Genomic DNA, 22,352 nt, shown 5'->3' on the forward strand with positions numbered 1-22,352 from the left:
TGCAAGGTGTAATAAGGGCTGTGAGGTAGGATGGTGCTACTCCATGTTTGGCTTTGTTGGCCAGCATCAGTATTTTGAACCTGATGCGTGCAGCTACTGGGAGCCGGTGGAGGGAACGTAGCAGAGGGGCGGTGTGGGAGAATTTGGGAAGGTTGAAGATCAGTCGTGCTGCTGCATTTTGTATGAGTTGAAGAGGTCGGATGGTACATAGTGGTAGACCAGCTAGAAGGGAGTTGCAGTAGTCCAGTCGTGAGATTACTAAGGACTGAACCAGTAGTTGGGTGGCCTGGGTTGACAGGTAAGGGCGGATTCATCTGATATTGTAGAGAAGGAATCTGCATGAGCGGGAAAGATTGCTGATGTGAGTTGAGAAGGAGAGTTGGTTGTCTATTGTTACGCCAAGGTTGCGGGCTGTTGCAGAAGGAGAGAGCTGCGAGTTGTCTAGGTAAATAGCAAGATCCTGATGTGGTGAAGACTCTGCTGGAATGAATATTAGTTCAGTTTTGGTGGGATTGAGTTGGAGGTGATGGGCTGCCATCCAAGACGAGATGTCTGTTAGACATGCAGAGATTTTGGAAGCAGCATGAAGATCAGAGGGAGGAAAGGAGAAGAGGAGTTGTGTGTCGTCAGCATAGCAGTGGTAGGATAATCCATGTGAGGAAATGACCTCACCAAGTGATCTCGTGTAGAGGGAGAAAAGGAGAGGACCTAGCACCGAGCCTTGAGGGACACCAGTGGAGAGTCTACGTGAGGTAGAGGTGGATCCTTTCCAAGTCACTTGGTAAGATCGCTCATCAAGGTAGGAAGCAAACCACTGCCATGCTGAGCCCTGAATTCCAAACCTCTTCAGGATTGCCAAGAGAGTATTGTGGTTAACTGTGTCAAATGCAGCAGATAGGTCGAGGAGAATAAGAACTGATGACAGTTTTGCCAATCTGGCTGCATGTAGCTGCTCGGTAACCGCCAAAAGGGCAGTCTCGGTGGAATGAGCTGTTCTGAAGCCAGACTGGTTAGGATCCAGGAGGTTGTTCTGTGATAAATGGAGTGATAGCTGGTTGTAGACACAGCGCTCAAGGATTTTGGATAGAAATGAGAGGAGGGAAACTGGTCTGTAATTGTTAATGTCTGTAGGATCAGCAGTGGGTTTCTTTAGGATTGGAAGAACCCTGGCTGTTTTGAAGGCGGATGGTACGTGGCCAGATGAGATTGAGCTGTTTATGATATAAGAAACGAAAGGGATGAGGTCAGGGGAGATAGTTTGAAACATTGCAGAAGGTATTGGATCTAGTGGACAGGTGGTTGGGTTGCCTGTGGATATAATCTGAATGATTTCATCAGATGTGATTTTAGAAAATTGATTTAGAGTAGTTGTTGGATTTTCAGAAGGAAGAGTAGGATTAGTGGTGGAGAATGTCTCACAGATTTTTTCAATCTTCCCTGTGAAGAAGTTGGCAAAATCATCAGCTGTTAATGAAGTTGGGGCAGGGGAAGTCGGGGGGTTGAGTAGGGATAAGAAGATGTTGTGGAGTTTTTGAGGGTTGTGGGCAGAGGCTTCTGGTTTTGTTTTGTAGAAAGCAGTTTTAGCAGTAGTGAGGTTAGTAGATAATTTGCGCAGAAGATTCTGGTAATCCAGTAGGTCTGAGTCAAGTTGAGATTTCTTGTATTTTCTCTCCGCTGCTCGAAGAACTCTTCGATTGCTACGCAATGTATCGGAGAGCCAGGGCGCAGGGGGAGAAGTCCTTTTGGGTATTATGCGGAGGCGAGTGGCAGTAAGCGCCAATAGGAAACGTAGTTCTAGAATTTAAAACGATTTATTTTAGACCATAAAGTATTGCACAGAGGGAACCAGTGACACCTCAGTGCTGCCTGATATGACCTTGTATTCCTTTTTCTACCTTTATCTGGTTAAATGGCAGGAGTACCAAGAACACCAAAATGTTTTTCTTTCTAAATTTTCCAACTCAACACTTATAAGGCAGAATTTGATTAGATAGTGACCAAAGCTACGTCGACTGGCCTGATGTTGGCATGCACACAATAACAGAGGCAAGAACAGAAGTTTTTTCAAGCTCGAGGGAGGCGTCCCTCAAGTCTTTTTTATGGCTGAGCCCCTCATAATCAGTCATTTTTTATTGGTACATCGCTTTTTACTAAGTACATTGGCACATTAAAACATTAGCGTTATATGAACCACGTGTTACATCATCATTACCATTATCAGGGCGACAAATGCAGGCCCTTAGATCACTTCCCAACATGCCACAGTATTCCGGAGTGGGATTTCATGTTGTTTTATGTGTTTGTTGGATGCACATTCACCAGAGGACTCTCGTTTTTCTTTTGGCCCAGTTCATCTGCCTTTCATGGGGTGGTAGAATAGAATAGAATAGAATAGAATAGAATAGAATAGAATAGAATGTGTTCTATTGTCACTATATGCATGTACAATGAGTTTAAAAGCAGCTTCTTCAGTGCAGACATGAATGTAGGAAACAGAACCAGAAAAACACTAAATACAATAAGGTGTGAGGAATTACAAAGTGGTTGCCCTCTTGCTATACACACATGGGAAGAATAAATTACTGTGTAAGGTTTTATGTGTGCATATGGGTTGCATGTTATTAGATATTATATTATTGCACATTGATTTCAAGATATTTTCAATAATGATGAGTGTGTAGTGAGTAATGGACGGACAATGAGAATAATGTTATTGAACAGTATACAGATATTGCACAGTATTCAATGCAAAAAAAATATTAATATTGATATTTCACAGCTGTAGGTTAGAATGAAGGAAGTCTGGGGGTTTGGGGGTTCGACCGTGCATGTGTGAGTTTAGAGTGGTTGTGGCTTTTGGGAAAAAACTGTTCTTGAGTCAGTTTGTCCTTGTTGTGTGGGCAACAGGTCAAACTGATGAAAGCCAGGGTGGGAGCTGTCCTTGATGATGAGGCATCGAGATGTCCATCAGGGAGGGGAGAAGCCAGCCAATGATCTTCAGTGCAGCACGCTGTCAAAGGACGAGTGGTAGAAGGCCAGCCGGAAGTGTAGCCGCTGCTGAGCCTTCCTGATGACTGCTGAGATGTTGTGGGTCCAAGAGATGTCAGCAGATAGAAGGACGCCAACAAAGCGGAAGGTACAGACCCTCTCCACACATTCGCCGTTGATGTAAAGGGCTAAAGCCGACAATGACGTCCTTGGATTTTTCGGTGTTCAGAGCCAGGTTGTTTTTTGAACACCAGGCTGCCAACTTCAGGACCTACTTTTTATAAGCTGCCTCGTCTCCCTTTGAGATAAGTCCAACCACGGTGGTGTCGGCAGCAAACCTGTGTTGTTGTTGTGGGCCGGACCACAGTTGTGCGCGAAAGTGCTTTTAACCATGCATTAACCCCATTTCTGCTTCCTCTCCAAAGTCCATAAGGTTCTGGTGGGTGTAACGGAACAAAAGTGTTTTAAAAAGGTGCACTGACAAGAAGCGCTGTGAGACACTGTGTCCATACACGCTGCCATCTTGGACCGCCATCTACGATTGTGTCTCTGAGCGTCTCCAAGGGGGACTGTCCCTGTAACTGCTGGCTGGAAAATGCCATAATCATAAATGTAAACCGTCCACAGCGCTACGTCGCCGTTTCGCGTTGTCCCAGCAGACAGCCCTGCCCGCAGGTGTCCTTTCAAACGCGACATGGCTTGGGCTCCCCGCCGTAATCTGCTTATAGGCCATTCATTCTAAAAATTCTAAAAATGCAGCCGAGAGGCACATTTATAGACATGGCGGCGGCGGCGGCGACGTGAACAGGATCCCATCGTGGCCATCAAGGATTAACGCATGAAAAAAGGTCCCCCACTCAAGCACCGCATCTGGCCTGGGCCCGCCACCAACATGTGGCACTGGGCGGAGCCACGCCACTGGCTGCCGTACTCGAAAACAAACAAACCACATGTGGCAGATGATGTAATAAGAGAGCGTGCTGTAGTGAGTGCTGACATATTAATATTATTTTTTACATGCGGTAGACGGTTGCGTTCTTACTGTCCTTTATTGCTTTAGTATAACAAAAAAAAGGGATTGAGTGGTGCGATTATTGCATCTGTGCATTACAGTACTATCATCAAGTATATTCATTACAGAAAATGAACCATTTATTATATTAATATAACCTTTAATGTATTTGCTATAAATAGATCATAACAAAAAAAAGAGAGACATTAAATTTAATGTGATCATTAATGGTCCAGTTATTGCATTATTGCATTACAGTACAATTGTACATTATATTTATTACAGTCACTGAAACAGTTTATAATGGAAAGTTGTGGTACGTACAAATTATTTTTCATTCATATGGAATGGCACCCAACCAATGTGACAATGATGAAGAGGGTGGCCTGCCTATCAACCAGTCCCACAGACCAGTCCCTGGTTCAAACCCCACCTACTACTATCGTGTCCCTAAGCACTTAATTCTCAGTGTCTCCAGGGGGGACTGTCCCTGTAACTACTGTTTGTAAGGGTGTCTGGTAAATGCTGTAAATGTAAATTTAGGCAGGAAATATGCAAAAGTATCGAAGGCTTTAATAAATATATAAAAATACTTGCTTTTCCTTGCATGTAATTCTGAATCTGATTTCAGAACCTGCAAATGAACACAATATTATATATTCAATTGGTTCCATATATGATGATTTTCCAATCAAATCATGTAGTTGTGTTTGTCAGGAACTGACTCTGGAGGGGTGCTCCGGAGGTTTATATTGTCTGTATTCCTCATCACCCTGATGGTGTGCAGCTGGTTTCTACGTAGAAGTGTTCATTTACATTTACATTTACATTTACAGCATTTATCAGACGCCCTTATCCAGAGCGACTTACAATCAGTATTTACAGGGACAGTCCCCCCTGGAGCAACTTAGGGTTAAGTGTCTTGCTCAGGGACACAATGGTAAGTGGGATTTGAACCTGGGTCTTCTGGTTCACAGGCGAGTGTCTTACCCACTAGGCGACTACCACCTACTGTTCGCCTTCTGCACGTCGTCTTGTCTTGGTGCATGCCCGGGGTCTTTGAAAATAAACCCCGTTTGTGAAAGTTGTGCGAATGTGGCCATCGTTCCACCGCGTTGCCGTGATGATGGTGCTTAAAGGAGTTTATTACGGTCCCAGCATCAGCTTCGGGTCGTCATAAACCCCGGACTAGATGGGCAGCTGCTTGGAACGTGTGGAAAACCACTGGCTTATGGGCCGTATCTCTTACATTTTAAAGTGGGCCGTGTCTCTTCTCAGTGTGTTATATCATCTGTATCTCAACCGGGCGGAAGTAGATTTAATGAAAAAGATTAGCGTTTTCAGGGAAAACAATTGTCCATTACTTCCTGCGGTTAAAGAGCAAGGTGGCAAAGCAAGCTTTCAGACTTCAAGCGCATCATTTTCCATCTTGTTGCCATTAATGATTGTTGAAGTACAAAATGAAGTACAAAAAAAAAATGAAGTGATTATGACATTATGATACACAACAGCACAGCACACGGTGCACACAGTGAAATTTGTCCTCTGCATTTAACCCAATACCCTGAGTGAGCAGTGGGCAGCCATGACAGGCGCCCGGGGAGCAGTGTGTGGAGACGGTGCTCTGCATTGTGTGCACCGTGTGCTGTGCTGCTGTGTATCACATGTGACAATCACTTCACTTCACTGAAGTGCCATGATTTCTGCCATGCTTGTATAGAGACAGCAGATGGCAGCATTGGCCTCCATTTGGAATTTTTTCCCACCACATTTGACTCCATCTCTCAAAAAATACCAAAAACAAATTGCTAGTAATTTGCCATCATAGCTTTTTATTTTCGTCGTACATGAACAACGTTCTGTGAACCAGGAGGAGTTATGGTGACAAAGCGAGAAACGGGATTTCAGTGTGGCAGCGGTTAGCAGCAGCATTCGTTTCACATTCGTAACAAAAGCAAAAGCCTCTTGATCGGCTGCAATTTCAACGAATTGTACCCGACATGGGAAGTTAAAATGCCTGTTAGCTGGGTGCAGGACGGCTGGATCGGGGGGACTCGCACCTCCAAGATAAGAGGGTTCCTTTGATGTAAACGGGCCTGCGGTGGGTGAAGAACTACCCGCCCGCCCACTTGTTGAGACAAGGCCACCGGAAAAGAAATCCACCCACTTAGTATGTTTTCCCCAGCACGTCCTTGTACATTCATTTTACTCACACTCACACTGCACTAACGTCAGCAGCCATCAGGGTGGTAGTAGCCTAGTGGGTAACATACTCGCCAATGAACCAGAAGACCCAGGTTCGAACCCCACTTACTACCATTGTGTCCTGAGCAAGACACTTAACCCTGAGTGTCTCCAGGGGGGGACTGTCCCTGTAACTACTGATGGTCACTCTGGATAAGGGCGCCTGGTAAATGGCGTAAATGTAAATGTAGCCCCCGGTCCCACCCTTGAAATTACATTACGGTGCTGTCACCGATGGTGTTTTAAGTGAAAGTGAAGTGATTAGTCATTGTGAAACACTGCAGCACAGCACACGGTGCACACAGTGTAATGTGTCCTCTGCATTTAACACATCACCCTGTGTGAGCAGTGGGCAGCCATGACAGGCGCCCGAGGTGCTTTGCTCAGTGGCAGGCTAGAACCGGCAACCTTCTGATTATGGGGCCGCTTCCTTAACCGCTAGGCCACCGCCGCCCCTGTGTCATTATTATTATTATTATAATTATTATAATTTTTCCTTAAACTTCAAACTGGCAGATTAAAAAAAAAAAAAAAAAAAGATCCCTTCTCTGTGCACAGAATTAATCTGGATTTGGTGGGTGGAAGATTGCAGCACTTGATGCAAAGCCAACCACATTACATAAAGGGTTTTTTCTCTCTCTCTCTCGCCCAACTGTTCCTCCTCATTAGGCGATAAACTCGACTAACCAACCGTCCAACCGACCGAACGGTGACTGTTTCTGACCAACGCGCCCGGTTTCCGTTATTATTCTCTCTCCTTTTGTCGTCGTGTCATCTTGTCGCTTTTCTGGACAGTGGAGACGTGACCTTTGCCACGTCGTTTATGCTAATTAAACGTGAACTGCTGAAAGAGTTGAATCGCAAATCGAGAATTGCAGAAACATAAAGGTTTCCTGCGGACACAGAGGGGCCAAAGTTTAACCGCGTGCGTCGCCGGGACGGTGCGGCGTTTTCTAAGAACCGCGGTCCTGGGTAAAGCCGGGCCAGTATTTACACATAACGCAGCCTGGCCCCGCTCCCCCCTCCATTAGACGCGGCGCCACATGGCCAGGGGTCAGAGGTCAGGTGGGAGCAGCAGACCTCCCATCTGTGGCCACGTTGCGTAACGCAGTGTTGGTTTTTGTCGTCGGCCTGGCACGATTATGACTCTGCTCTCTATGAAGTGCCGGGGTTTATTTCACTCTAAGGCACATCAAATATTACGGCTAAATACATCAAATGTTTTAAGTTAGTACTTATAATTTACCAAAAAAAATTGTTAAAGTTAAGGTTGCAATCATTTATAAAGTAAGATTCAACAGATTACAGTAGCTGTACAGTAGTTGTGACTCTAATTTAAATTCTTTTCTGACTCCAAATGATGAAAAAGCACATGAGGTCGACGAAACAGATGAAAAGCTTCATAGTTTCTCAGATCTTCAACGTTCCTCTGCTCATGATGAGGACGGTAGAGTGCAGGGCTGCCTTGGAGGAAAAGACTGAAGAAACCCTTCACATCGCCCCCCCCAGCCGCCCAGGAAAGGGCGTGTTCCAGACAGTTCAAGTTCAAGAATAGAAGGAAATAAATGCATATATAATAAGCGAGGAGGCCTGGTGGATTGTGGGTAAGGTTCTAGAAAAGCACTTATGGTAGAGATAAGAAGATTAGTCCGAGTAGCACCGCTAAGTCCTTCGTGAAGGAACGAGGGGAAATCTATAAAGACCAGAGAGGTCTATACTGCCCACAGTTACTACTGACATTATTAACACAACACTACCAATAATGTAAATAATAATAATAGAAATCTAACCCCAATACCGGTTATGGCGTTATGAGATCATCCCTACGGTGGAACCTGACCAGATACGCTGCAGCTCCCAACTTACGAAGCTGGGACAGGGTCATACCTGGAGGAAACGGGGCTATTTTCACTTATTTCACATCTGGCCATATTGGCAGGAGGTAATAACGCATGAAATGAATAACTGTTCTGTTATTCCCCCACAATCTATCTGTGCAGTTCACCGGGTCGTGGCCAGCACACGATAAAAATGGTGGTTATTATGGTTCCAGACAGAGTTAGACACTTTAACTAGCCCTCCATGTATGGAAAGCTAATTAAAAATCGAGAAAAACAACTTATTATTAATGATAATAAGAAGATCAATGATCATATTCATGATTCTATGTGATTCAGTCATTATGTCTAATTACTCAGAACTTACACCCATGTCCAGTTCCTTCAAGTTTGATTCCCATTTCACATTTACCAGTTTTTATTCAGTTTGGCACATTCAGCAGGTTTATGATAAATACACGTTCGGTTTCCTCGACCGAAGCGACGTCTGGGCCTGAGATCCTCGGCAGAATTTTTGACAGTTGGCCTACATACGAACACAAGATTCCTGCACAGAGCGGAATTTAATGTCATTTGTTTGCTGGGTTGTATCGCACACGCTCCGACCGGGATTAGGGCTTTTTTCCTTTTTTCCCCCCATTCCAAACGCTCCACTCTCAGAGACGGTGTCAGGAACCGGGCTTTTCTATTCTTAGAAACTCTTGTCTGTCGAGAGAAGGAAACATTCAACAGCAACACTCGCTCGGTTAGAAAATGAACAAAATCTTTATTCAGGAAAGCTACTTTTTCTTTTTAAATGAAAGAAAAAAAGGTCAAAAGGTCACAAAATTCTATACAAAACATGCCCCGCATTCTCAATATTAATATTTGTGTGTGTACTTAAGACCTGCTTCAAGAAGCATACATTCTTTACACTGTGTGTGTGTTCGACCTGATGGAGAGATTGGTCCTTGGATGGAACGCTGAGGTGAGTCCGTGTGCGTTGCCACGGCAACAGAGGCAAAACGAGGAGCCGAAGGGGGATTGGTTGCCGCGGTCGGGAAAGGGGGCGGAGCAACACGGTCACACTGAAGCTGGGAACTTTGTCACGTTGTCTATTCGACGAGTGGAACGAGTGGACGTTGACGAAGACATGAGATGTGAAAAGAGACACGAGGACAGACGTCGAGGGGAAATACCTGGAGACTCCAGATTAAGGCTGGTCCAGTTCATTTAAAGCCCATCTACATGCCTGTGGCCTTTCGCAAGGACTCCACTTGCCCACGAAGCGACCGTCGCTACATGGACTCCAGTCTTATGAAGCGGTACCAAAAAAACTACATTACAATTAAGGTACAATGGCATGTGAATCATATGCAGGTAATGAGGTCCCTCCGTGGTGAACGCGTCCAGGCCGCACGTTTATCTAGCACGCTGGCTGTTTCTGCCAAGTTCTAAAATCTACAAAGACGGCACTAGAAACATCCTCATCGCTTCCGGTGCCAGCAGCTCGGCTCCTGCCGGCGAAACGCGGAGTCCGCGGAACAGGGCAGGTCCTTGATCAGGTCCCCGATAACGACACTACACATGGGGTCCGGAGGTCGTGTGATGCGTCGATCCTCTCCTGAACTCTCCACGAGCTTTACTCCAGCGTTACACATCGAGTGCTGCGTAGACGTTCCGGCCGTGGGTTCCCGTACCGGCGCCCTCAGCAGTACACGCACCAGTAAATGAGGTTGAAGATGATGTAGGCTCCAGGAAAGATCATGCGGGAGTATGTGTCGATGGTGTGGGTGTTCTGAATGATGCGAAAGCCCCGGATGCCCTTCTTCTTGGTCCCGGTGGATTCGTTGTCCAGGGAGAGGTGGACCACCATGCGTTCCTGCTTCTCCTGGGGGACCTCGGCCCCCATGGGGGGCTGGGCGTAGCCTGCCAGGCTGTTGTTGTCGGCCTCGCTGTACGTGCCATCCAGCATCATCGTCCTGGCGTGGGACATGCCACAAGTGCAGGGCAAGGACTGAAAGAAGGGAGATCGTTGTTTTAGGATTTACGTTCTGGAGAAATCAGTGGCCTCTATATAGGGCGATAATATGTCTGCTCATATCCCATATTATGGACCAGCATTAGATTTTCTAAACCGAAATGGACCACAGCATCCATAGGCGAGTAATATTTCATCCCAGTCTGATGCACTTTTTCTAATAATTTCTAGGAATTTACTTACAATATCTAAGATAAAATCTTTGAGCTTTAATGATTCTGGCGAACATTCATTTTTATCAACAGTTAACGACTATAACAGCCAAAATAAGTTGACAAATTATACAATTACGAAGATAATAAGTAATCTGAATGGAAAAAAATGGAAGAAATTTTAAAAGCTGAACAGTAGAATATTCAAATTATGCCATAAATCAGACGATGTTCCATTATATAAATGTAACGTTAACAGAATGCTCCTACCTGCTCCTTGGCCCTCTCCCGCAGCTTCTTATCTTTCCCGTCCTTCACCGTGGTCAGGTAGTTGACGGCCGCGTACTCCAGCACCGATAAGAAGACGAACACGAAGCTGACCCAGAGGTAGATGTCCACCGCCTTGATGTAGGACACTCGCGGCATGGAGGCGTTCACGCCCGTGATGATGGTGGACATGGTCAGCACCGTGGTGATGCCTGGGCACGATGCATTAATGACAGTGGACGTGAGAAGCAGAAGGTCACACCCGGCATAGATATGAGGACAGACGGACAGATCAGGCTGTACCTAAGGATACCCGGGCAGGAACGGCCCGCCTGTCGATCCAGAAGGACACCCAGGACAGCATGACCATCAGCGTGGCCGGGAAGTAGGTCTGGAGCAGGAAGAAGAAAATGTGGCGCCGGAGGGTGAAGTTGATGTAGAGGCGGTTGTACCAACCTGGAGAAGAAGGGGGGGAAAAAAGCCAGAAATCAACGTTTTTTTTCCACATGAGAAGACCTACAACCGTCAGAGGCTCAGGGACGACCTCAGCCGTCTCAGAGTTTGACGTGGACGACATTATGTTCAGTTGAATAGCCACACAGTGGTCGTGTTTCGGCAGGTTCAGCCATTTAACGTAAAAAGAAGTAAAAAACGTAACCTGTGCTGCTGTAGAACGCCAGCCGGGAGCTGGTGTGGAACTTCTGGATGAGGAACTGCGAGAGCGAGATCTTGTCGTCCGTGCTCAAGGACTCGTCGCCGCTCTTCCAGTACAGCATGAGGTCCTCGTCAGTGTATGCATCTGAAAGCGGGGGGACCAGGGTCTCTTAAAAACCGTTCATTCATCATTCATGGCCTGAGCGCTGTCTGCGTAGCGCGCAGATTATTCTCTTTTATGGCCTCCTCTGATTCCAACATCACAGAAAGATCTTCCTCCTTTGCGGTTTTACTTGCGTAAAGTGGGTCAGACGTGTTTTTGTGCGTATTACTACGGACTTACAGCTCTCCAGCTCCAGAGTGCACGTCTGCGAGTCCAACGGAAAGCGGCTGAAATCCATGTTGCAGGCTGCAGTCACGGTGACCCTGGCAGCACAATAATCAAAAAAATGTAAAAGAAAGAACCATGCACACGCCACAAAAGAGCTCGCGCGGCAGCTCATGGACTTCCATCTCCGCTGTGTGCATAAGAGAGGCTGAAAAGGCGCGTCAAACAAACCAACGTATGCGCAGGGCTAAATAAATAAATAAAGACAGAAATAAAGCTGATTCTCGCGACAGCATCAAAATACATGACACCTCCTGAAGAACCCTCAATGTCCTTGAAATGTCACTGAAGCGTCCAGGACTTTTGTAAATTATGGGGCAGTGGTGAACTAGCGGTTAAGGAAGCGGCCCTGTAATCAGAAGGTTGCCGATCCGCCAAGGTGCCACTGAGGTGCCACTGAGCAAAGCACCGTCCCCACACACTGCTCCCCGGGCGCCTGTCATGGCTGCCCACTGCTCACTCAGGGTGATGGGTTAAATGCAGGGGACAAATTTCACTGTGTGCACCGTGTGCTGTGCTGCTGTGTATCACATGTGACAATCACTTTACTTTAAAATTATGGCCCACGTCTTACTGCGGTCCGTGTAATGGTTCTCAGTTCGAGTGCAAACAAACATCTGGACCAAAAAAAATATTTCAGAATGGAACTGCAATAACAACTGAGAAAATTGCTCTAGATTATTCCTTCCTCCTGACATCTCCCTCTGCCCAGGTGCAGACAAGACGTCACTGACATGAGGGTGAAGTGGTGGTCACTGTGCGACGCGGTGTGTGGGGACGGTACCTTGGCAGCTCGGGATTGGAACCATCAACCTTTCGATTACCCGTCCTCTTCCCTGGCCGCTAGGTCACCACAGGCTTTCAGATTTTGTCCCCTGGCGTCTAGCAAGCTGCAGACTTGACTTAATGCCACTTTTTCTGCATTTTTCTGCTGCCTGGACAGAGGGATATTTAACAGAAGGTGGTGTAGATTTGCTCAGCGTTTCTACTCAGGTTTCTGCCCAGTAAAAGCTACTGTAAATATGATCTATATGTTTAAATGATTATTTTCCACCTCCTGGCTTTGAAATATGTCAAAGCGGGAAATAAAATGAACTCAACTTTTCGGTTTCCACTATTGCTTTGCGTTTTTCTCAGCACAAAACACTGCTGAGCCAGGGAGGCGGGTCCTTCACAGAATCACATGGGGGTGGGTTGCAACACTAAGGCAGAAGTTAGGATGTGGAGAGCCACCCGGATCGATTCGGAGAATTCCATCACCTCAGGCTGTAAAGCACGTGGCCATCAGGGTACACTCGGAGCATGATGTTCTCCGTGGTGGTGTCGTGGATGAAGGATCTTTTGGAGTGGACGAAGAACACGTCGGGGACCCAGATCTTCTTCACCAGGCGCCCGTCGAACGTCATGCTCTTGTTGGTGGTGCTGGGGAAGGAGAGGCGCTCATCTTTCCAGTAATGTCGGAGGTAGAGAGTCATGGTGAAGTCCTGCACAAGGAAACAACACACACACACACACACACACACACACACACATATATATATATATATATATCTGCTGCTGAATGGCTTCATTCAGGAGTGAATCGAGTAATCAGGTGCGGTGGAGCAGGGAACATTATGAACGCAGCAGCACTCCAAGCCCGGAGCTGGACACTATTTTATGTGAAAGTTATTGGCCACTGCAGGATTCCAAGAATTGCATTGTTTGCTCCATATCAAAAGCAGAATGATCAGAAGGAAACGTTTCTTGAAAATGATCAGAAACACATGGTCTACAGACAAGTACCAGGACTTTAAAAAGATTCACTACAGAATGAAAAATTTGAGGACACTATTTAAGACGTAGCATGTTTCCAATTCACCAGGTCACCCATCAGAGCGCTTCAATTAAAGCAACGGCGATCAGCATGGTGGTGTTGGCAGTGGGCGTGGTCCCGACAGCAGAGCCTACAGGCTCCTCCCCTTTTCAAATGTTGCTCATAAAAAAACAAAAGTTGATCTGCTGGGCGTCGGTTTGGGCAAAATGCTAATTTTAGTTTAACACTGGTCCACTACTGACAGAGACTTGTTTCCTCCGTCACCTAAGCAGATCATCTCTAACGCGCATTACGTAAGAATAAATCCCTGATACGGCTCATAGACACAGGCTCCAATACAATAATAAAAAAAATAACTGTCAAGTATTACACGACGTTTGTAATATAAATGTAGAAAAATCGCCAAAACCATGGTGACAGATGCCATGATGGCGTCCTTCTGGCCTGCTCTTGTGTGTTTAAAGGTCAAGAGGGCTACATGGGAGCCAACGGCCTGGTGCCCCGTTTTCAAATCCAGACATTAAAATTAGACACGATCCTTCGTCTCTAACACAACATTCGAGTTGTTCTGGGTCCAGCTCCCTAGCAGTGAACAGACTAGACAAGTAATTAAATTAAACATTGGCCATGTTTCCAGCACAGCCGATCTCTCGTCGCGGAAAAGAACTGACTCTTTTTCGTGCGTGAAATTACACTAATGATCGCACAGCGCGAACAGGTTTCCTTTTGCCAGTCCATTGGCTCGGACGTCCAGCACAGACACATTCGCTCCTCGGCTGGGGCTCTGCGATGAACGTGTGGAAAATCACATCTCAAGACAAATTTCAACTTAAAATAACATTGCAATCTGACAACACGGAATGCTCCCCCCTCCTCTGTTAACCTCTGGATTCAGGGCCCTTATCGATTTAATTGCATTACGCGCCACTTGCCTGCATGATGTCAATAATGAATATAATTATTTGCTATTTTTCAGCCCACCTCCGATTTATTTGATGCACCCAGCCTACGTTATTCAAGCTACTGCACCCAGAAGCATGTAGCTCGGATGTTCTCACAATAGCCGAATGACTGCAATGGATGTCTATTCCTGGTTCAAGTATTAAAAAAATAATGATTAAAAAATCACGCTTACCATATCTACTTCTGAAATACTGTCCAAGCTCTCCACTTGTACGTCCACTCCCACAGGAACAGCGGGGCCTGCAGGGCGAGGAAAGGAAAGCATGACGATATCCCTACAGAAAGCTGACGTTCTGAAAGCAGCGCCGCTCGGCCCGGGGTGACTTGTAACCAACAGGGCAGGAAAAGGAGGCGCTGCGGGCATCGCACGCGTCATGCCGAGAACGGCGAGGGGTGATTCCGCTGCAAAAACCACGATTAAAGCTGCGGGTGTCGTGGTCAATATTTTAATATCTGAAGGCCTCGGCGGCGTTCTGAAGGAACAACATTTAAGAGCCCGACAAAATCGCTTCCAGTCGGCACCCAGGCCGTGGCCGTCCAGCCAGGACACGGAGCTTAGTGACGAGATCTCGGTCGAAACCCTGACACGGTGGAGATCACAGCCCGGGTCCCTGGTCTGAAGGTCTCGTTATCTTTCATCTTGGATTGCCGAGATATTGGGCCTCCTCTTCCTTAAAAACCGCACGAGGAGAGAACGTCGGGACGTTGCGTGTTTTTGGTACATGGACACGGGCCAGCGGTGGCCTAGCGGTTGAGGAAGCGGCCCCGTAATCAGAAGGTTGCCGGTTCGAATCCCGATCCGCCAAGGTGCCACTGAGGTGCCACTGAGCAAAACACCGTCCCCACACACTGCTCCCCGGGCGCCTGTCATGGCCGCCCACAGCTCACTCAGGGTGATGGGTTAAATGCAGAGGACACATTTCACTGTGTGCACCGTGTGCTGTGCTGCTGCGAATCACTTCACTTCATTCGCTTCGATGCTTGAAAAGATGCTGGCCGAGTTAATATAAAAATGAGCAGGGACTTCCATCTCTTTAACGTATTTATGGTGTTCGGTAGCATTAACCGATGCTCTCTCATCACTTCTCATCAATGCTCTGTAATCAGAGGCTGTGTTGCGAGGTCGCGACCCTTTAATCGGCGGCGGGTGTCAGCGGCGGGTTACGCAACGCCGCGGCGCCCATTAGCTTGTCTGTTACTTGGCAGGCCGGGTATTAACTCATCATCTGGTACCAGCTGTCTGCGTGGCGCATCCTCGACTGGCACCATATGCTGCGCCATCTCGGCATGGAACACACACACACCTGTCACCTGTCACCTGCCAAGAGGAAAAGCAGCTGCTGCGCGGCAAAGGACGGGATAAATCCGGCAACTCGGGCTTCTAGTTGCGGAAAGAAGAATTGGGCGGCTGGGATGGTGAGGAAGAGGAAGGTTGTCTTTTGTTCAGCAATCATCCAATAATTTCTGCAACCTCAGAGAGCCATGGCGGAGGGACATTTATTAAATACCATCGTCATTATTACACCAATCAAGATGTCACATAACCACGACTGGCTGAACGAAAGTTGCTTAGCAACAGCTGGGTCGTACAGAGAGCGGCTTTTTATTGCAGAAGTTCGTTTCTCTGCCGCAGATACGAGTCTGAGGATTCTGACTCGAACCCCACGTATGGAATCAACAGTACGTCCCCGGCAGCCTGCCGAAACCTCACCTCAAAAAGGTGACACCGCTGCTTTCAAAGGGTTCGAGCCAGGGCTACATGAATGACTCCTGGACTGAAAGTAACATTGTTCAGCGTACAGGGTGACATGATTCACGTTTATAAGGTTCCATATATCTGCCCAGCCAAACAGGCCTTTCACTACAAGTTCGAACTCAAGAACCCCGTTGGCCACGGTTGGAAAAACCCGTTGTCTGGAGCTGAGGAAGAACCATATAAACCCCCCGCCCCATTCTTTTCAAAATTGTGAAAAATTTTGCAGCATCTTACTGAAGTAAATGATCCTTATTTTTTTGATCCAGTGGTATGTTTCTGTAGCTAATAATCAACGACTGCCTCCTAATGGGGCAGCGGTGGCCGAGTGGTTAAGGAAGCGGCCCCGTAATCAGAAGGTTGCCAGTTCGAATCCCGATCCGCCAAGGTGCCACTGAGGTCCCCACACACTGCTCCCCGGGCGCCTATCATGGCTGCCCACTGCTCACTCAGGGTGATGGGTTAAATGCAGAGGACAAATTTCACTGTGTGCATCGTGTGCTCTGTACTTAGATACACTATTTATTAAATTCATGGAGATGACTGAAAATCAGGTTTTAGAATTTCATAAATGTGGTTGAAAGAAAAATCTTGTTATATATGAAGTTATATTCTGAAACCTTACTTTCTGTCTAGGTGTCAATACCTCACAGTTGACTGTACTAATAAGTGTGATTGCTTATTAATAATGCCACTACTGTGTATTTTCTATTCGGTTTCATTTCGGTGAGATGTCTGCAGACCAAGTCAGATCCTTCCTGGAGAGATGGTTCCTGCCTGGAAGGTTGCAGCTGTCACTGGGCCATGAGGGTCGGGAGACTGACGGCTACATGAGAGTCCTCCGCGCCTTAAATCATCCCACAGTCTAGAGCTCACAGACAGACAGACAGTCAGACACAGACAGAAGCCCGGCACTCTGAGGACCTCGCTCGCACCTTTTTGTCTTTACCAACGAACTCCTGGTTGTTATGCATAGAGAGGCCTTACTTTCAGAGGCGTTTCTCGTACGTTAATTAACTTTCATTTTAATTTTAACCAGCAATACTACACCCTCAACACCGGTGAAGGTTTCATTTAAAAACACATTACAACTTTTTGCCGTATTTTACTGCTGCTTGAGGAACAGCTGGATCAAACATCCAACTATAACCAAATATCAAAGAGTGAAAATCACTCCCGAAGTCCAACAATAAAGCGTCTCGATTATTACTTCAAAGGTTTATTTTCATTTTTCTAAATTGTTTAATTGCCCTGGGCTTTTGGATGTGATCCACATTTCATGTTCTGCAATCGTCATGACGTCCCATCGGGCCTGTTCATTTCAATTCTAGGTTGGATGTTAGAATTTAGAGCAGAAGTTCTCAAACTCTTCACAATAAGTGCAAAAAAATAAATAACAGTCAAACCGCTGAATTTATGGATAGAGTCAAACATTTCTAAAGACCGAACACTAAATATTTGGCTAAAATTAATAGCAAAACCAAATTAAACTGAATTCTAGATTTTTTTTTTTCTGTAATAAATTTCTGTAATGGATACAGGAAAAGCAATAAATATCATATTAAAGGTATTGCACTGCTGTACAACCGAGATTTTTTTTTTTGCCGGTAAGAAAAGAAAAGCCACCCCATCCATCACACCTAATGGCGGCGGAGTGCTCCCTTTCTCGTGGATTAGCGGTTATAATTCCACCGGCCAGATTGCGGCTGCTGACACTCCAGAGAAGTGGAGACATTCTGTGACTATCCGTGGGGCTCGAGGCGGGGTGTGCCGTGGTGGCATAGCGGTTAAGGAAGCGGCCTCGTAATCAGAAGGTTGCCGGTTCAAATCCCGATCCGCCAAGGCGCCACTGAGCAAAGCACCGTCCCCACACAGTGCTCCCTGGGCGCCTGTCATGGCTGCCCACTGCTCACCAAGGGTGAAGGTTAAATACAGAGGACACATTTCACTGTGAGTGTGCCCGAGTTAAATGGTTACACTAGATTTATAAATGTATTTCTTCTTTTCTTGTGTCTTTTATTTTCTTATTTTCTAAAGACTTTTATTTTGTTCACCTGTATTCTGATGTGGGTGAGGGAATTATAACAACAATCAGGGTGTTTGTTTAATTGTAGAATGTTAAAATGTGTTAATGTTTCTGGTTATGTCAAATATGTTTCTGTATTTTTTTTTGTTCAATTTATGATTATTATAAAAAGTTATGTGGGTTCTAAAACTTTGATCACCCCCGAAAAGTGGTTGGATGCGGCCGTGCCCTTGGGTTAGTGGGTTGGAGACCCGGTTTAGTTCTCTTAGACACATGGCATGAGCTGTGAGAGGTGTGTGGGGTTTGTGTGTAAAAAGTTATTTCTTCTATTTTAATTTATGTACAAATTCGGAATATTTTGCATGTGTGTTATTTTGTGAATATTTTTTTTTTATGTTCCATTAATACTGTATATTGTAGAGAGATGCAGTTTGTACAGGTATGCAATATTTTAAATTGTAAATACTTTATGTTAATGTTTAGTTCTCTTAGACACATGGCATGAGCTGTGAGAGAGGTGCAGAGAGACGCGAGTTGTGACGCGATGTTCTGGCGTGACCTTGCTTTTAGAATACACTTTGCACGGAAAATTTCTTGGGTGTCAGCTCGTCAATTACGGTTCGAGAAAAGGAATCAAAAAATTACACAACGCAGAAGAAGAACCGCTACATGAGCACTGTGTGCTGTGCATCACAAGTGACAATCACTTCACTTTATCACTTTTTTTTTTCCACTTTTTTATTAGGGGTGCTGAAACGAATCTCCTAATCGATGCATCGCGATGCAGACGATTCTGCATGGATGCGGTGCAGAACATAATCGATTACATCATAATGACGTCATAAAAATTCTCGGGGGCCTTGCTCCATACGGGGCCTTGTCCATACGGACATTCGAAATGCCGTACGCACTTTTACTGCACTTTGTGCGGTGCTACTGTGTGTCACAATGACAATGCACTTTGCATATGGGGTCTTTCAAGCCCCCCAAACTACTGACACTGATTCTACTGGACCCACAGGCTTTTTACAGCATAAACGTACCACGGCCCTACTTTCACAAACAAATATGAATATATGAACGTGAGGCAGGAGAGCAGAGCGTCCCCCCCCCTTTTATTTACAATTTAAAAGGCTTCCTTCCCACCGACGCCCCCCCGGCTTGAAGAATAAAGCGCTGTCTGTGAGAGCAGGAGACACCTTACGCTTCCATTTTAACCAAACAAGAGAACGAGACGCTGTTGGGCGATAAGGAGGCTTACCGGGAGTGAGGGGACATTGTGGGGCTCCACCAGCAGGATTTGCGTGATTGTTGTTTTGCCTCGCCGCGCCCCCCCTTCCTTTCCCGAGACCCCCTGTTGGCGCAGATAACGATTCCTTCTGGAAGCGTGGAGCATCCCCACAAGAGGCTTTCATTAGTAACACTGCACGTCTGTGCCTCTCGAAGCAGGCGGGAAACGCCGTCCAAGCGATTCCAGACACGTAAGAGCGCTTCTCAGGGGGACGTCAGGCAGCCGAAGTCGAAAATAAAAGTGGAGCATTTGTGGACCCCAACACCTTATTTTGTACGTCGAATTAATAGATGTAGACACTTGTTTGCCGGATGATTTTATCCAATGTGACAACGATACCTTATCAAGTGGAAAAAGGTCGAGAACCACCAAGTACCACCATCATGGCCACCATTAAGGGGCATTAAGCAGTTAAGGAAGCAGCACTGCAGTCATAAGGTTGCCGGTTCAAATCGCCAAGGCGCCACTGAGGTCCCCTCGATCAAGGTACTGTCCCCACACACTGCTCCCCGGGTACCTGTCATGGTGCCTAATGCTCACCGAGGGAGATGGTTGAATACAGGGGACACGTTTCACCGTGTCACCGTGTGTTGTGCTGCAGTGTTCCACAATGACAAAAACAATGACTTTACTTTACGAAGAAACCGCAGTGAAGGCCCAGTGAATATCGTCCTTAGAGAGAACCACAGTTCGAGAACTGAGGCCCAGAGCACAAACCGGCACTCAGTAACGTTCTAACTGTAATTGGTAAAGAACCGGGATGAACAGGAACGATGCTCCATCTGTCGCAACACCTCAAACAGTCAATCACACTTCGTTTAGATCTCAGCAGATGCCGTCATCGTTTCGCCAGCATATGGACATGATGGCAAACACCATTGCAGATGTATACTTTTTTTCCTATGAAAGTAGATGTTTACCATGGACGTTAGAATGTGGCACGAGCAGGTGAAGCATGAACACGAAGCCACGTACCTGCGAAAGCTGGTCTCATGGTGAAGTCATGGTCGTCCACTCGCAGCAGGTGGTCTGTTTTCACCTTGCGCGTCTTGGTCATATCGACCGCCTTCTTGGACAGTAGACTGCAAAGACAGATTCCATTCACTGGTGGACGCTCCAGGCTCTGATCCACGTTCTCTCCCATAATTTACATTTACATTTACAGCATTTACCAAACGCCCTTATCCAGAGCGACTTACAATCAGTAGTTACAGGGACAGTCCCCCCCTGGAGCAACGTAGGGTTAAGTGTCTTGCTCAGGGACACATTGGTAGTAAGCAGGATTTGAACCTGGGTCTTCTGGTTCACAGGTGAGTGTCTTAACCACTAGGCTACTACCTCCCTACTATAATCAAACTCCTGGACCCTCAGAGCCCCCTCAACTTTAAAAGAACACGTATGTAGAATTCAGACGTTACCTTGCATTGGGTGTTAATGTTCGTTTTCCAGCCGGTAGTAGGTGGTAGTAGCCTAGCGGGTAACACACTCGCCTATGAACCAGAAGACCCAGGTTCAAACCCCACTTACTACCATCGTGTCCCTGAGCAGGACACTTAACCCTGAGTGTCTCCACGGGGGGACTGTCCCTGTAACTACTGATTGTAAGTCGTGCTGGATAAATGCTGTCTGGTAAATGCTGTAAATGTAAATGACACACACGCCCGTCCAAATGTTTAGGGTGATTTAGGGAACGGCCTTGAGTGTGTTACCCACTAGGCTACTAGCACCCTCGTACTGGTTTACATGGCCAGTTTAATTGCTTTTTTTCAACTGTTCTCAAGCTGTATTGTAATAACTGAGAAGGCTTTCTAATAATGAACGAAGCTGGGACTTCCACTGGAATAATTGCTAATAAAGTTCCACTCTACGTGTATGCAGATATTCCATCATTATCTTCACGGCTCAGCCTGGAGCGTCACATTTTATGGCGGGATGGATAACACAGATTTAAAATGTCACTTTTTAATTATTATTATTATTTACCTCAGACCAATTTCACTGGTCGCGGAATGAGATTGCGCACCCCTCTCCTCAGCGCGCTTGACGCCGATTGGCCCGTGGGGAGCGTGCGGGGTCACCGGGGGCGCTCTTGCACCCCTGAGAGACAAGAAAACGGAACCATGAGCCGGATCACACTGGTCACACGTTCGTGATTCGGGGGCCAGGCTGGCTTTTCTAGGATCCGTGTGCTGGCGCTGCCAACGTTCACGGCGCGCAGTACGCGCGATGCTGCCGTCGTGCGGGGGGGGCTTGGTGTCGCTCGCCACGCGTGTCTGGAAACGGCGACCTGATTAGGGGGCGGGCAGAAGGCGGCCCACGCAGCCAGAACCGGGGACTCTCGCTGCGTCGCCGTGCGCGGTAACGCAACGGGCCGGTGCGTTTTACGCACGGTCGTCTCCACGCAGCGCGCTCCGATATCGCCATCGGGACGATTTCGGACCAGAGCAAAAGTTGATCACAGTGAGAAATGCACTTAAAAAAAAAGAAAGAAAGAAAGAGAGAGAAGGAAACGCTTACGCGCCGTGCTTGTGAGCCTCTCCGGCTCCGGTCCACCGCCTGGTTCTGCCGCTTCTGAGCTTCGCGCAGCCTCCGATCAGAATCAGACCGAACAGCACAAACGCCGCCTTCGTAAAATAAGGCATCGCGCCCTACTTTAAAAACGGGAAACAGCGCGTAGGTTCTCGGGAAAAGCGGCGCGCAGCGAGCCGTCGTGTCCGGAGCGCAGCCACATCCTCCCGTTCCCGGCGCAGCGCAGCCACACTGGCGCGCCGCGGAGACGCTGGCGGCTCCTGTACCGCGCCGAGGGTGGGGGGGGGGGGGGGGGGGGGGGGGTACCGACGGGACGCGGACGGGATTGGTCCGCGGGGTCGCGTTCCGTGTCGTGACGTAACACGCACGACCGTCCAGCGGCCACTTTCAGACACAACGAAATGCAGAGGC

General features: G+C 47.0%; 1 protein-coding gene across 1 annotated transcript; it reads right to left on the reverse strand.

Annotated features, from left to right (window-relative positions):
- Positions 1–8,824: 8,824 nt before the first annotated feature.
- LOC114802959 (gamma-aminobutyric acid receptor subunit rho-2-like) lies at positions 8,825–22,167 on the reverse strand. The gene is made up of 10 exons (XM_029002129.1): positions 21,930–22,167; positions 21,396–21,509; positions 20,388–20,494; positions 14,515–14,582; positions 12,824–13,047; positions 11,519–11,601; positions 11,180–11,320; positions 10,825–10,977; positions 10,525–10,733; positions 8,825–10,078 (listed from the first exon to the last, which is right to left on the reverse strand). Exons 1-10 carry the CDS (start codon positions 22,052–22,054, stop codon positions 9,770–9,772), a joined length of 1,533 nt encoding a protein of 510 aa, XP_028857962.1. The 5' UTR covers positions 22,055–22,167; the 3' UTR covers positions 8,825–9,769.
- Positions 22,168–22,352: the final 185 nt, after the last annotated feature.

The sequence above is a fragment of the Denticeps clupeoides genome, chromosome 14 (genome assembly GCF_900700375.1).
Source record: "Denticeps clupeoides chromosome 14, fDenClu1.1, whole genome shotgun sequence".
Classification (NCBI taxonomy): Eukaryota; Metazoa; Chordata; class Actinopteri; order Clupeiformes; family Denticipitidae; genus Denticeps; species Denticeps clupeoides.